Raw genomic sequence first — 12,540 nt, 5'->3', positions numbered from 1 at the left:
ACATGTGCAATCCTGAATTTTCAAAAAATCCATTTCCATGTTTTATACATCATATTCTCAATTTGTTCAAAACTGAAACTAATCACCAAATAAAATCCCATTTTTCTTAGTGTGATCCAGTGAATGATCCTCATGATGCTCAACACTCAGAAAAGAGTGAAAGAAGCACAGAAGGGGAGACTGAAACCAAAACTGCATCGGAGGCAAGCCATGACAAAGGTAATACTTTAGGATCATTGGTTGTAAGGCTTATTTTACAGCTCATACTTGAAGTGTAGTCTCAGCAGATTATAAAGAACTCTGTGATTTAACTACTGAACCTCTTTTTTTTTTTTCTTTTTTTTTTTTTTTTTCAGTAATGCCTAAACTCAAACTTGTGTTAATTGGTGACACCAACTCCATTGAGATTGGATCAAAAAACATCTTAATTGACCATGACAAGCAAACAAACATGGAGCAGTTTTCATCCAAACTGTATGATTTGTGTGGTCAGCACATCTGTGTTATTAACATGCTTGGTCTTCCAAATGCTGACGAAATCCCATCCATTCAGGCAGTCCATGCCTTTATCTTACTGTTGCCAAACGGCCTTCACAGCAGCCAATACAGATCAGGAATACAGTGGTTAGAAAAGGTTTTTGGCAAAGGAAATCTTTCTTATGTAATGATAGTTGTGACTCACAAGTCAGATGAAAGCTGTGAAAGTGCACTGGCAGACCTGAAAGCTGATAGTAGTTTTTCTGAAAAAAGATACCACACATGTACAAGAAGTATGATGGATGAAAACCAGATAATTGCTCTTTTGGAAAAAATACACGTCATGGTCTCTGAAAACAACCCACAATGCTACAACGGACAGATTTTTGAGAATGTTGAAGAGCAGAAAGAACACCTGGATCCCAAAAAGCACAAAGAGGAAAGAGTGACAACAGGTGAGATTCCAGTGTGGACAGAACTTTAATTTACTTTCTACCAAGTTGAACAAAATACTAAAAAGGAAAAATACAGAATAAATCTGGTTTTCATTATGACCAAAATACACATATCATTTCACAATTATATTAGCATGAGTATAGATTAATACTGTGACACTTATTGCTGCTAATAAGGAAAAAAATGTAGGAGCACTGACAAACTAACATGTTTCAATGCACAGTTTCTGCTCAAAATACCACATCATGTCCTTTGTATTCACATAGCTTCTAAGCATGTAAAATGTTTGCAATATTACAAAAAATAAGATCAACACTAAAGGGAGTTCTGCTCACTGGAGCCTATCCCAGCTACCATTGTGGGAGAGGTGGGGTATAACCTGGGCAGGTTGCAAGTTCTTCACAAGGCTACACAAGGGGTGAAAAAGCAATCTCTCTTTAACTTTTCCCAAATAATTTTGGATATTTTTCGCTGTGATCATATACGGGCAGATAGCTGCTCTTGGAGAATAACAAATAATATATTTTATGTCCTATATTTTATGACTTGATGCAAAGTGTAATCAACGTCCTGGAACTACTTGGGTTTCATAGCCCTCCAACAAAGCACACCGCATCCAATCTAACATTACAAAAAACTAACTAGTGATGGTCAATGAGGCCAATTCTAATAGCAATCTTTTTTTTAGTAACTATACCTTTGTTGGGTGAATGAAAAAAAAAGAAAATTCCCAATTTTTAGAGCACTTTCCCCCAATATGTCCTCCAGTTATTATGAATCATGTATCATTTGTTGATTTCCCTAAATATGACCCATAATGGCTCGGTGGGCCTGAAGTGAAAAACACAACGACAACAGAGAAAACACAATGTTACACAACATTAAAAAACAGTAATAATGAACTCATATGATAATGGTGGCCTTAACTTTTTAGCTTTTTACACTTTAAACAATACTTTCAAAATAAACTGGCTAAAACAAATTATCAAGAACCCATCTTCAGTTTGGAACTTCATACCAATATTGTTCTACATGTTGTATCTATGTGGGGAGAAATTATGTTTGTAGATCAATGACCAAGAACGAAAGAAGAAGCATCTGTTTATGAAAGTAGTTTTGAGGGGATTTTTTTCAACATAATTACAAAGAAATTTAGGTCTCCTAATTTTGAGAAAATAAAATTTGGTATGAAGTTTCAAAGTGAAGATGGGTTCTTGATGGCTTATTATTACTGATTTTATTTATTTATTTTTTTTAATATAGTGGTTTTTGTTCCTCCGTATAAAGTTTAATAACCTCTTGTCAATATAATTTGAGACCTTTTTGTTTACATCAAGAGATAAAACAGCATGTAAGACGGGATATTCGCATCAAAATATTCTTTAATATTAGCACGTACATTGTCACTTGCAGGCTTATATTTTGAAAACATAGTATTTCCGGTTTAAAAGACGGACCACCACCCGTCCAATCAGTGACGATTCATGTCGCCCGAGGGTACCCAGCTTTTCCGTTTTGGTTAATGTTGTTGTGCTCTCTTTTGTCATTGTGATTTGCACTTCAGGGCCACTGTACCTATGCACTACTGCCCCCTACAGGGGATGAAGGCAAACACTGTTTCCACTCCGGAGCAGATGTCATACTCAAGAAAGTTGATCAAGAATCTTTATTTGTCCCCTGCGGCTGTGCACAAACACTAGCAGTGAAAAGTGAATTGCAAATAACTCAACTTTTCAAGGTTGCAAAATATTAATAAAATGGAGTAAAATAAATTGAGGATAAATAAAAATATTTAAGTAAACATCTAGGGGGTGGGAGGGTTATATACAGTACCATCAACAGAAATGTAAGGGATGCGTGTTATGTGGGGAGGTTGAGAGTTGTGGGATTAAAGAACAGATATTTGTAGATTCACTGATTGTAGGATGCTGCGCTTTGATTTGTCACTTTTCAAATATTGAACTAATGCAATCTGCTTTTTTTCCGTCATTATCATGCAGAAGAAGAAATGAAGACGGGCCCTGAAATCAAGTTAAAGGTAAGTTTCACTTATCCAGTGATTCATTCATATAATTTTAGTACACAGTGTTTGTCAGGCTTTTATTTATTTTATCTAATCTTAGGTTAACCTCCAGTAAAATGAAAAAACTGACAATTTTTGTTTCATTTATTTATTTTTCAATTGGTTGAAAAGGTTTCTTAAAAGCATCTTTAAGATCCAAAGACATTTCGGCTAAAATTGGGATAAATTTGGTTCAAAGGTGAAAGCTTAGTAGACGTATCTGTCTATTCTAATGCTTTAATCAAACATTTGCATTTTACCCAGATTTCAGAATTATTGGTGATATAAATAGAACTTTTTTATTTGGGAATTCTGTAAACCTTCAGCTGCAAGCACTCCTCACAATTTACTGAACTAAACAGCCACACATCTGTAACCTCAATAACAAAAAAGTGATTTCAGAAAGTCAATTAAAATAAAACCTTGAAGGACTGAACTTCGATATTGCCTGCTTGTCTTATAATTGTTTTATTTTGCTGATGTGATTATTCCTGACATTCAGTCTTCATAAGTAAAGTTAAATGTGTACATTTCTTCTTGTGATCCATTAAAGGAACATGATGGTGCTGAACGCTCAGAGAAGAGTGATGACAACACACCAGGACAGTCTGAAGTCAAATCTGTTCCACATGAAACAAAGGAGAAAGGTCGTTTTTCCAGAAAGATTTTAATTGTACAATGAAAATCTTGTTACAAGATCAGACTACTATTGTTATATATTCCACATTCTAGAATGGTGCTGGGATATACACTTAGGAAATTAAGTAGTGAAGAAAGTTTGTCCAGTACAGGAAATTTTAAGGTTTGAGTTGTTTCAGACTGTTATAAATGAGCTCTTTTGAAGGCCATATTCTGATTAGCTGTTTAGCTCAGTTCCCCTGTTAGATTTAGATTTCCCTGCTTTTCCAAACTTTAAGTCTAGTTCTGCATATTTTAGTATAGGTGTGTCAAGACTTTTTTTTACTATTACTGTCTAAAATCCCACTGATCTGTCCTGGTAATCTGGTAAATCATTTCTTTTCTGCAGGTACTTTCAACATGGATATAAGTGGAGAGGAAATAAAGGTCAGTCACTTAATTACTTCACATGATCTTTTGGATAATCTATTATTTATATTTTACAAACAGTTAAATATAATTTATTGATTTATTATTTTCAGCAGACATGGGACATTTCTGAAGAAAACAGAAAGAAACGGCAAAAAGAAACTGAAATGCTGCTCGGCAGACTTCACCTTCAGCACAAATATCTACACAAGATGTCACCAGCAGACTTTCTTAAAATAGGTCCACCTGTGACACAGAGCAATGATACACTTGAAAAGGATCTGGCTCATACTTTTCTTCAGAGGTTAATGACATTAGATCACAGAGCCAGATATATCCCTGTACTGCAAGATGGTTCTGAGGTGAGTTATTCAGAGTCTTTTCCAACATCTGACACTGTTGATACAGATGACGGTAACTTTGATGGTCTCTATAGCACCAGTGTAGACATTGATCAGTCAAAACAGGCTCACGTGCACCCCATGGATGTTCAAATGGCAGTATTTCACTGCTCAAACAGCTTCCTTCAGCAAAACATGATCACAAAGGTGTCACAGTGCCAGTATGCCTTACCTTTGCTTGTTCCTGACCCCATCACAATGGACATCGAGTGTCCTCTGTGGACGTTCAGGCAAATAACAAAAACATGGAAGATAGTATCCAATCAAAGCAAAGAAGATTCCAAGCCAATCATGAAGAGCATGCCCATCTGCAAAGCTGAGACACCCATGGTGTCATTTTTCCGCCTGGGTTCACTGTCTCAGTCTAAATCTCAGCTCATGAACACTTTGATCAACAACCGACACAGCGCCTTCTTTCACAGAAACTGTCCAGGTAGCACCAAATCTCGTCATTTGATGGCTGGTGTGGCAGAGGTAGCCTGGTACTGCCCTGCTGGAAAACCCAACGAGTCCTTCAATGACTGCATTGCCTTCTGTAATCTTCACGGTGATTCTCTATCAATTGAAAAGCAGCGTGAAATACTGACTGAAAAATCTTCTGTCGTTGTTGTTCTGGTACCAACTCTGGAAAAAAGTCATGGCAGTAGTGCAGTCATACAGACGCTTTACATGTCTCCAAAGCCTCTAATTATTCTCATTGCTGACAGTGACTGTGGTGCATCTCAGATGAAAGCACACAAATACAAACTGGGCCTGAAAGACAGAAGCCAGTCAGATGTTTCTGAAGAGCTGAAAGGCATAATCAGAAAACTTTTGTCTGCACCTCATAAATCCTTCCGGCTTGAATCTATGGCTGAGGTGTCTGGAATCAGAGTGGATGAAGATGGCACAGTCTGCCAGAAAGGGAAATCTGCTGCAATGAAAGTAGTAAAACTGATTCAGGGGATGGATGTTTCCAAGATCAAAGATACATTTCTTCCTTGTCAAGGCCAACTTTGGCATGAGTGGTGCAGAATAAACAAAGAACTGTATCACCTGAAAGGTCACATTGAGAAGGAAAAAGGTCAGAAGGAACAGCAACTCAAGCACATTCGACAGAAACAATGTGCTGCTTCCAACAGTGAACTGATGAAGTCATTCACTGAAAGCCTCGTGGGTTTGCCACCAAAAGCCAAAGAATACTTTCTTAAGTGGACTCAGATCCTGATAGATGGCCTCTCCACAGATGATCTTTCTTCAATTCTCCAAAACTATGACGAAACATGGTCTGAGGTTTTGACTTTGAAGAAGAAACATGACAAATCTGCTCTGCTAAAGAACAAACAAACTGAGCTTGAACAGTTATCAAAAAAGCTGCAGTCAGCAACATTTGGCTTGGAGCACATCTTCAGAGAAATGGGACAGATCTACGAAGCCCATAAATCTCAGAAGGAACAAACGCACAGAAAACCGGATGATTGGGTTAAATACCCTGAGCTGGCTGCAGATCTGATGATATCAGGACACCCGATGGAGCTGATGGATGGCGATGCTGGTCAGGTTCCTTTGATATGGATCTCTAGTCTTTTACAAGAAGTCATCAAGAAACTGGGTGACAAGAGAGTGTTTGTGTTGTCAGTTTTGGGTGTACAAAGCAGTGGAAAATCAACCATGCTGAATGCCATGTTTGGACTGCAGTTTGCAGTGAGTGCTGGCAGGTGCACCAAAGGTGCCTACATGCAGCTGGTCAAACTGTCAGAGGAACTCAAGGAAGATTTCAAATTCGACTATTTTCTCGTAGTTGACACTGAAGGACTGCGTGCTCTTGAGTTGGCAGGTAACGCCACTCTTCACCATGACAACGAGCTGGCAACTTTTGTTGTTGGCTTGGGAAACATGACATTGATCAACATCTTTGGTGAGAATCCAGCTGACATGCAAGATGTCCTGCAGATTGTTGTTCAGGCTTTCATGAGGATGAAGAAAGTTGAGCTTTCTCCAAGTTGTGTGTTTGTTCACCAGAATGTTACAGATATCGCAGCTGCAGAGAAAAACATGGATGGAAAGAGACGGTTGCAAGAAAAACTGGACAAGATGGCTCAACTAGCTGCCAAAGAGGAGGCGTGTGATGTTGAGTGCTTCAGTGATGTCATTGCTTTTGATGTGCAAAAAGATGTGAAATACTTTGCCCAGTTATGGGAGGGAAGTCCACCGATGGCACCTCCAAATCCTGATTACAGTGAAAGTGTCCAAGAACTGAAAAAAACCATCCTATCTAAAGCCTCAAAGTCTGCTGGGACCACTTTGTCTCATTTAAACAGCAAAATTCAGGACCTGTGGAATGCGTTGATGAATGAACACTTTGTTTTCAGCTTCAAAAACACTCAAGAAATTGCAGTGTACAGAAAACTTGAGGTTGAGTATGGGAACTGGACCTGGGCCCTGAGGAGTGAGATGCTGACCCTTGAAAACGAGCTTTATCCCAGAATTGAAAAGGGACAACTTGACAAGGTTGATCTCAGTTATCTTTCCAAAGAAATGAGCAAAACATATGAGGAAATTCAGAAAAATATGACTGCTTACTTTGAGGATCACAGTGACAAAGAAATCCTGGTTCAGTGGCGGGGCCGATTTGACAACAAAATCAAGGAGTTTCACGAGGATCATATTAGAGGAGTGAAAAGAAAACTGGATGAAGTTATTCAGCAGAAGAATGCTCGTAAAAAGATGGACAGTAAGAAGGTGGAGTTTGAGACCAACCTGCTGCAAAAGAGCAAAGAACTTGCACACATGTTAAAAGACGTGGTACAAAATGAAGAGGAACTCAAAGCTCAGTTTGACTCTGTTTGGAGTCACTGGGTTACTGAATTAACCTCAGATACGAAACCCATTGAGGACATCAACATGGAAGAAGATCAGTCAGCTGTCCTTCAAGACCTTGGGACTGAATGGTCTCTCATCAATGAGTCAAAAAGGAATGGAAGATACAAAAACCTGTCAGAAGCTGGGAATTACTGGGGTTACATAACTCAAAAGAAGTACCAAAAACTCTATAGCGAAAGCCAACAATATCAAGAAAGTAAGAGGGAAACCAAGGACACAACTAGACAAGGCAAAGGTTATATGACATCTGCATTGGGTTATTTCCAACAAATGTTAGGACTTGCTTCGCCAGCACAACAAAATGAGGGACAAAATGAATCCAGGAATCCTTTTCCACATGAAGAACAGAAACTGATCAAATCCCTCATTAATGATGTAGAACGACAATCTCTTGAGGCCATCAAGAACAAACCTGTTGCAACAAGAGGCTACAGATCTACCTACCTGCAAGAAGTGGCCAAACATGTTCAAAAGAAAGTGACAGAATTTGAATCAGGCAAGAAATTTACATTTAAGAAAGAGTTTACAGTTGATCTCTCACTGTATGTTTTTGACAGGACAGCAAGTTGGCTTCTACAGTCTCACAACACATACAAACGCAACAATGACGCTCTCACATATTTGGACAGCAAGAAAAAGGAGTATTACAACATTTTCAGAAGCTATTGCAAAGGTAACTCATCTGCTGTGGTGTTTGGAGAAATGATCTGTGAAAAACTGAAGGTTTCTGCCCATGAGGCTGTCTGCAACAAGACTGCTGTTGATCTCGCAGGAGAAATGAGGTGCAATTACCCAGCATTCAGTGGGAACAGGTTGAACCTGGAGAAACACGTGTTGACGTCTCTAGCAGAGAAAGCAGAGTTCAGTAGATTCATCACCTACATACAAAATCCAAGAAGGCAAGTAGAGGCTTTCATAAAAGAAGAAGTAAAGAAATACATGTTCACAAATCACAAAGACAAAGGACTGAAGATACTCAAGAAAAATGCAGACGACATCAGCAAACATGCCAGTCAAGCTTTATTTGAAGCAACTGAGAAAGTCAAAAAGATGTCAGGAGATGTAGACATGTGGATGAAGGAATTTTCTGCTTCATTGAATAAGCTGGCATTTGATACCATTTGTTGTAAAAACTTCAGAGATATCAACAATTTTGATTTTCTAAGAGAAGAGATAGAGAAAGGCCTTAAATCCATCGTTGAAGGGATGAGTCGCCTCTCTCTGGAGATGGTGCAGGAGTGCAGGCAGAAGCCCGACCAAATTCTCATTGAGCAGCTGTGTAACTGCTGCTGGGAACGATGTCCATTCTGTGCAGCCGTTTGCATCAACACCCTTAAGGATCACAGTCCTGAAAAACACAGTGTTCCTTTTCATCGACCATCTGGAGTTGAAGGATGGCACACAAGAGGCACAGTGGATCTGGTCATTGATTTCTGCACCACATTAGTAGGAAGTGACAGATATTTCCGCCCCAATCATGACTCAGAGGAGAGAATAGCTTACAAACAGTATCCAACTGCTGGGGAGAGGTATGCATCATGGAGGATTACAGCAGATGCATCTATGCTGGCATACTGGAAATGGTTTGTCTGTCACTTTCAAAAGGAACTGGAAGACCACTATGACTTGAAATTCCAGGGCAGAGGAGAAATTCCCAGTGAGTGGAGAAACTACACTAAAAAAGAGGCCATTGAAAGTCTGGATGAAATGTGCAGATTGTGATAAAACTGCAGCAAATTGCAGCTCTATCTGCTTCCATTCAATGGAAATGTTTAGGAAGAAGCCAAGAATAAACCACATATTATCTGATCACGTTTAATTCAGTTCTAAACAGAGTTAGTTATCCTAGATTGTGATGTGTAAGGATCTGTGGATATGGCTTGAAGGGAACTTCAGCATGTTGTCCGTCTGATTATTAGTGATTCATTTTAAGATGATGATATAAATTATGGCACAGATCAGAATGAAGACTTTGTCTGAAGGTCTGACTCTGAAATATGACAGATTCATGCTTTTTGCAAGTTTAGACTGTGTGCAGAGTTCATTTTGCTTTCTAGAATTCATTCATCTCTCTCTTCCCCTGTCTGAATAAATATATGTACCAAGTTCTTTCTGGTTTTGAGTTATGTTTAAGAGATCAGAATAAGAAGTTTTAGTTCATACAATGTTTTTCACTTTCTTTGTTTCAAACATTATGAAAATTCATCAGGAGGGAATTTAAAGAAGAAATGAAAAGAGAATTTCTGAGTTCATCACATGGACAGATTCTGATGAAACCAGGCTGTTGGCTGTGACTGGACTCCTGTTTTACTATTTTTACTGTAAACTATTACTATATATTTACTATATATTTTTTCAGTTTTTATTAAATCTTTCTAATCTTATCACACATGTCATCAAAGCTGGAGGTTTAATCCAAGTTTGAAAATAGAGTAAAGGAGAAAAATGTCACCCCTCCAGTTTAAATGGAAAGAATGCAGGATGTCATGTTGGGAGTTGGTGTCTTAAAAAAATCAAAAGTGTTTGATTTACTTCATTTGAAAGAGGACACGTGAGCCACAGTTTGTTGGAGTTTTTCCATTTTGTTTCTTATAGTTTTGGTCTCATTACAAAGATTAATAGAACATGCATATCTGAATTGTGGCATTTTTGTGAGCTTTCATGTCACAAAGTATTTGGCCCCACAGCAGCAAACTTCTTATTTCAACATTTTAAAGTTTCTTTTTCTTTTTTTTGTGAATCTTTTGTTTTGATCAAGTTTTGTTCCCTGAATGTTTATTTTTTTGTTCAGTGGATGAATGGCTTCTTTCTCATGTTATATTCAGCAGTTATGTACTTGATATTCTTTTAAATGATATATCACCCATGTTATAATCAACATATTTTGACCTAATAAAGTTAAATCCAAAGAAATCTCTTTCTGAAAAGATTTTTTTTCTTTCTAATGTAATAAATAGATTTTGCGTCACATAATAGAGAAGCCTCTGTGTGGCCTGTGATGGACTGGCGACCTGCCCAGGGTGTAACCTGTCTCTCGCCCAGTGGTAGCTGGGATAGGCTGCAGCCCCCCGCAACCCTGAATTGGATTAAGTGGGTATAGAAAATGGATGGATGGATGCTTTAATGCAAAAAAATTAAATGAAATAAAAAAGTTCAAGAAGCCATCCCATATAAAAAAAATGCAGTAACCTCCATCTGGGCCAAATTAAAATGAAAAAATCTGGACTAATATTTTAATTCTTGGCTGTGCCCCACCTCCAGTGGGGACAATCCTCTGATACAGCACACACATGTGCACCAGGTAGCATCTCTGTATGCATGTGCATCCGCCTAAATGAACAAGCATAAACACACTAGTTGTTGAATTTGCTAACCAATGAGAGCTTGTCAGGAAGCAGTGTGCAGTGACTGGAAAGCCCCTTTCCAACTCAAGAGGTATTACCCAGTTCAGAAGGAATTTAGTTAGTTCTTTAGGTTTAAGTCCAAATCAGAAGTTAGAATTTTCTAGAACTGGTGGAGTGAAGAAAAAAAGGTTGAGTGGACCAATGGTTTGTTTTAAATGATCCTGTGATGATGCTGCTGAGGAGGGAACTATGGTGACCATGGAATAATAGGGCTGTGGCCAGAAAGCTAAGAATCCTCTCACAGAGAGCATATAACTTTCGAACCTGACGGTAAATGTCCTCATCATCTGAAAGACGGTCTGTCAGCACATGACCAAGATATTTTACTTCATTTGAGACGTTCAGTAAGATCCCAGACAGCTTAAAATTAGGGAAAGCCCTATATTAGTCTTCTTTAGTGCGACATATCAGAATTACACTTTTTGATGGATTGAATTTAACGTCATGTAGTTCACTATGTACCAAACATACATAAAGCAGCTTCTGAAGACCAGCTGAACTTGGATTAAAAACCACTAAGTCGTCAGCATACGTCAAGTGTTTTATAACTGTGTCTCCAACCATACAGCCAGTTCTACACAGATTTAACTGCTTAGAAAGGTCATTCAAATAAAAAATGAACAATGCAGGGGATAAAATGTTTCCTTGTCTGACACCATTACTGACCCGGAAGGGTGCAGTCACACAGGTGTCCCACTTAACCTGAATGGTTTGATTAGCAAACCAATATGACATACATCTTACTATATATTTAGGCACACCAGCTTGACTCAATTTTAGAAATAGATTTCTGTGATTTACAAGGTCAAAGGCCTTTATGGCATCTAAGAAGCAATATTTCATATTTATAAAATATGATTTTACTAATAGCAATTGAATTTTTTAGTACCACTGCAGCTACTTTTTCAAGCATACGAGTGTTTTTGTTTCAGTTAGAATCCATTTTAAATGGACACAATTCAGTAATGTGACACAGACACAGTCAGGTCAGAACCACAGCACAGGTTTCTAGGATTGGATTATTGATCAATGACATGAACAAATGTCATTTTCGTTTGTAATTATTTTTATTGAAACATTATAATAAGATCATATTTAATTATTAAACAACAAATAGATCAAACAAGAAGTAAAAGTTCATTACTTTTCCTGAATTTTTAAAATGCCTGATTTTATTATTGCCAAAATTTGTAGCATTAATAATCACTTCAATTTGCAAGCTGGAAAATGTCAATTATATTATTATTAATAATAATAACTTAAATATTTACTTGGCACATTTTGGGTTTAAGTTTGGAGTTCTGCTTGGTCAGTGAAAGCGATTTTAATGTTTAACTGTTTTAATCACGATTGATTGGGTTTCATATTTGCTTTCAACATATCCTTTGAATGCGTTTTAAATAATGTATCCCTCATCATTTACATCAGACAATTTGAGCCAGAGGAAACAAAACTCATCTTGCAGCACCCCATTGTGTATAAATGCCTGTTGCTTTAGGTCGTGAGTACAGATAACCATCATTCAGTGTGTGAAGGATCTGCTCCCACAAACCCACTTTTCTGTGTTTGTTTCACATCAGTTCAACTTGGTACTGACAAATGTAGCCAGATCGGCTAAAATATAGCTTAAGCAACTAAAGTACAAATCTCTCTACATCTTATTCAGTTCAGTTATAGCAGCAGATGTTCTGCATCTCGGGACTAAAAACCTCCATTCAGCCAAACAGTCAAACCTAACTACAGTTCAGTGATTGTCCCATAGTTTCCAGTTATAATGTCTGATATGTGTCTGTCTGTGTGGAAATATAAACGTGTGTTATCTCAGTAAGCT

The 12,540-nt window shown here is 37.9% G+C and overlaps 1 protein-coding gene across 5 annotated transcripts in view; it reads left to right on the top strand.

Moving 5' to 3' along the window:
• The window catches only part of LOC140272835 (interferon-induced very large GTPase 1-like), a 35,619-nt gene extending 25,401 nt beyond the window's left edge, over positions 1 to 10,218 (top strand). The window contains exons 1-6 of one of the 5 annotated variants that reach the window (XM_072368316.1): positions 74 to 219; positions 357 to 932; positions 2,934 to 2,971; positions 3,549 to 3,642; positions 4,023 to 4,060; positions 4,156 to 10,218. In XM_072368316.1, coding sequence (XP_072224417.1) covers positions 359 to 932; positions 2,934 to 2,971; positions 3,549 to 3,642; positions 4,023 to 4,060; positions 4,156 to 9,027 — 5,616 coding nt within the window. In that variant the 5' untranslated portion in view covers positions 74 to 219; positions 357 to 358 and the 3' untranslated portion in view covers positions 9,028 to 10,218. Of the gene's footprint in view, positions 1 to 73; positions 220 to 329; positions 933 to 2,933; positions 2,972 to 3,548; positions 3,643 to 4,022; positions 4,061 to 4,155 lie in introns of those variants that run through there. The other 4 variants (XM_072368318.1, XM_072368317.1, XM_072368315.1 and 1 more) reach the window with 4 other exon arrangements.
• The last annotated feature ends 2,322 nt before the right edge of the window (positions 10,219 to 12,540 follow it).

Source organism: Leuresthes tenuis, unplaced genomic scaffold (assembly GCF_036924035.1).
Source record: "Leuresthes tenuis unplaced genomic scaffold, fLeuTen1.0.hap1 SCAF_17, whole genome shotgun sequence".
Classification (NCBI taxonomy): domain Eukaryota; kingdom Metazoa; phylum Chordata; class Actinopteri; order Atheriniformes; family Atherinopsidae; genus Leuresthes; species Leuresthes tenuis.
This window is presented reverse-complemented; position numbering and strand designations above follow the sequence as displayed.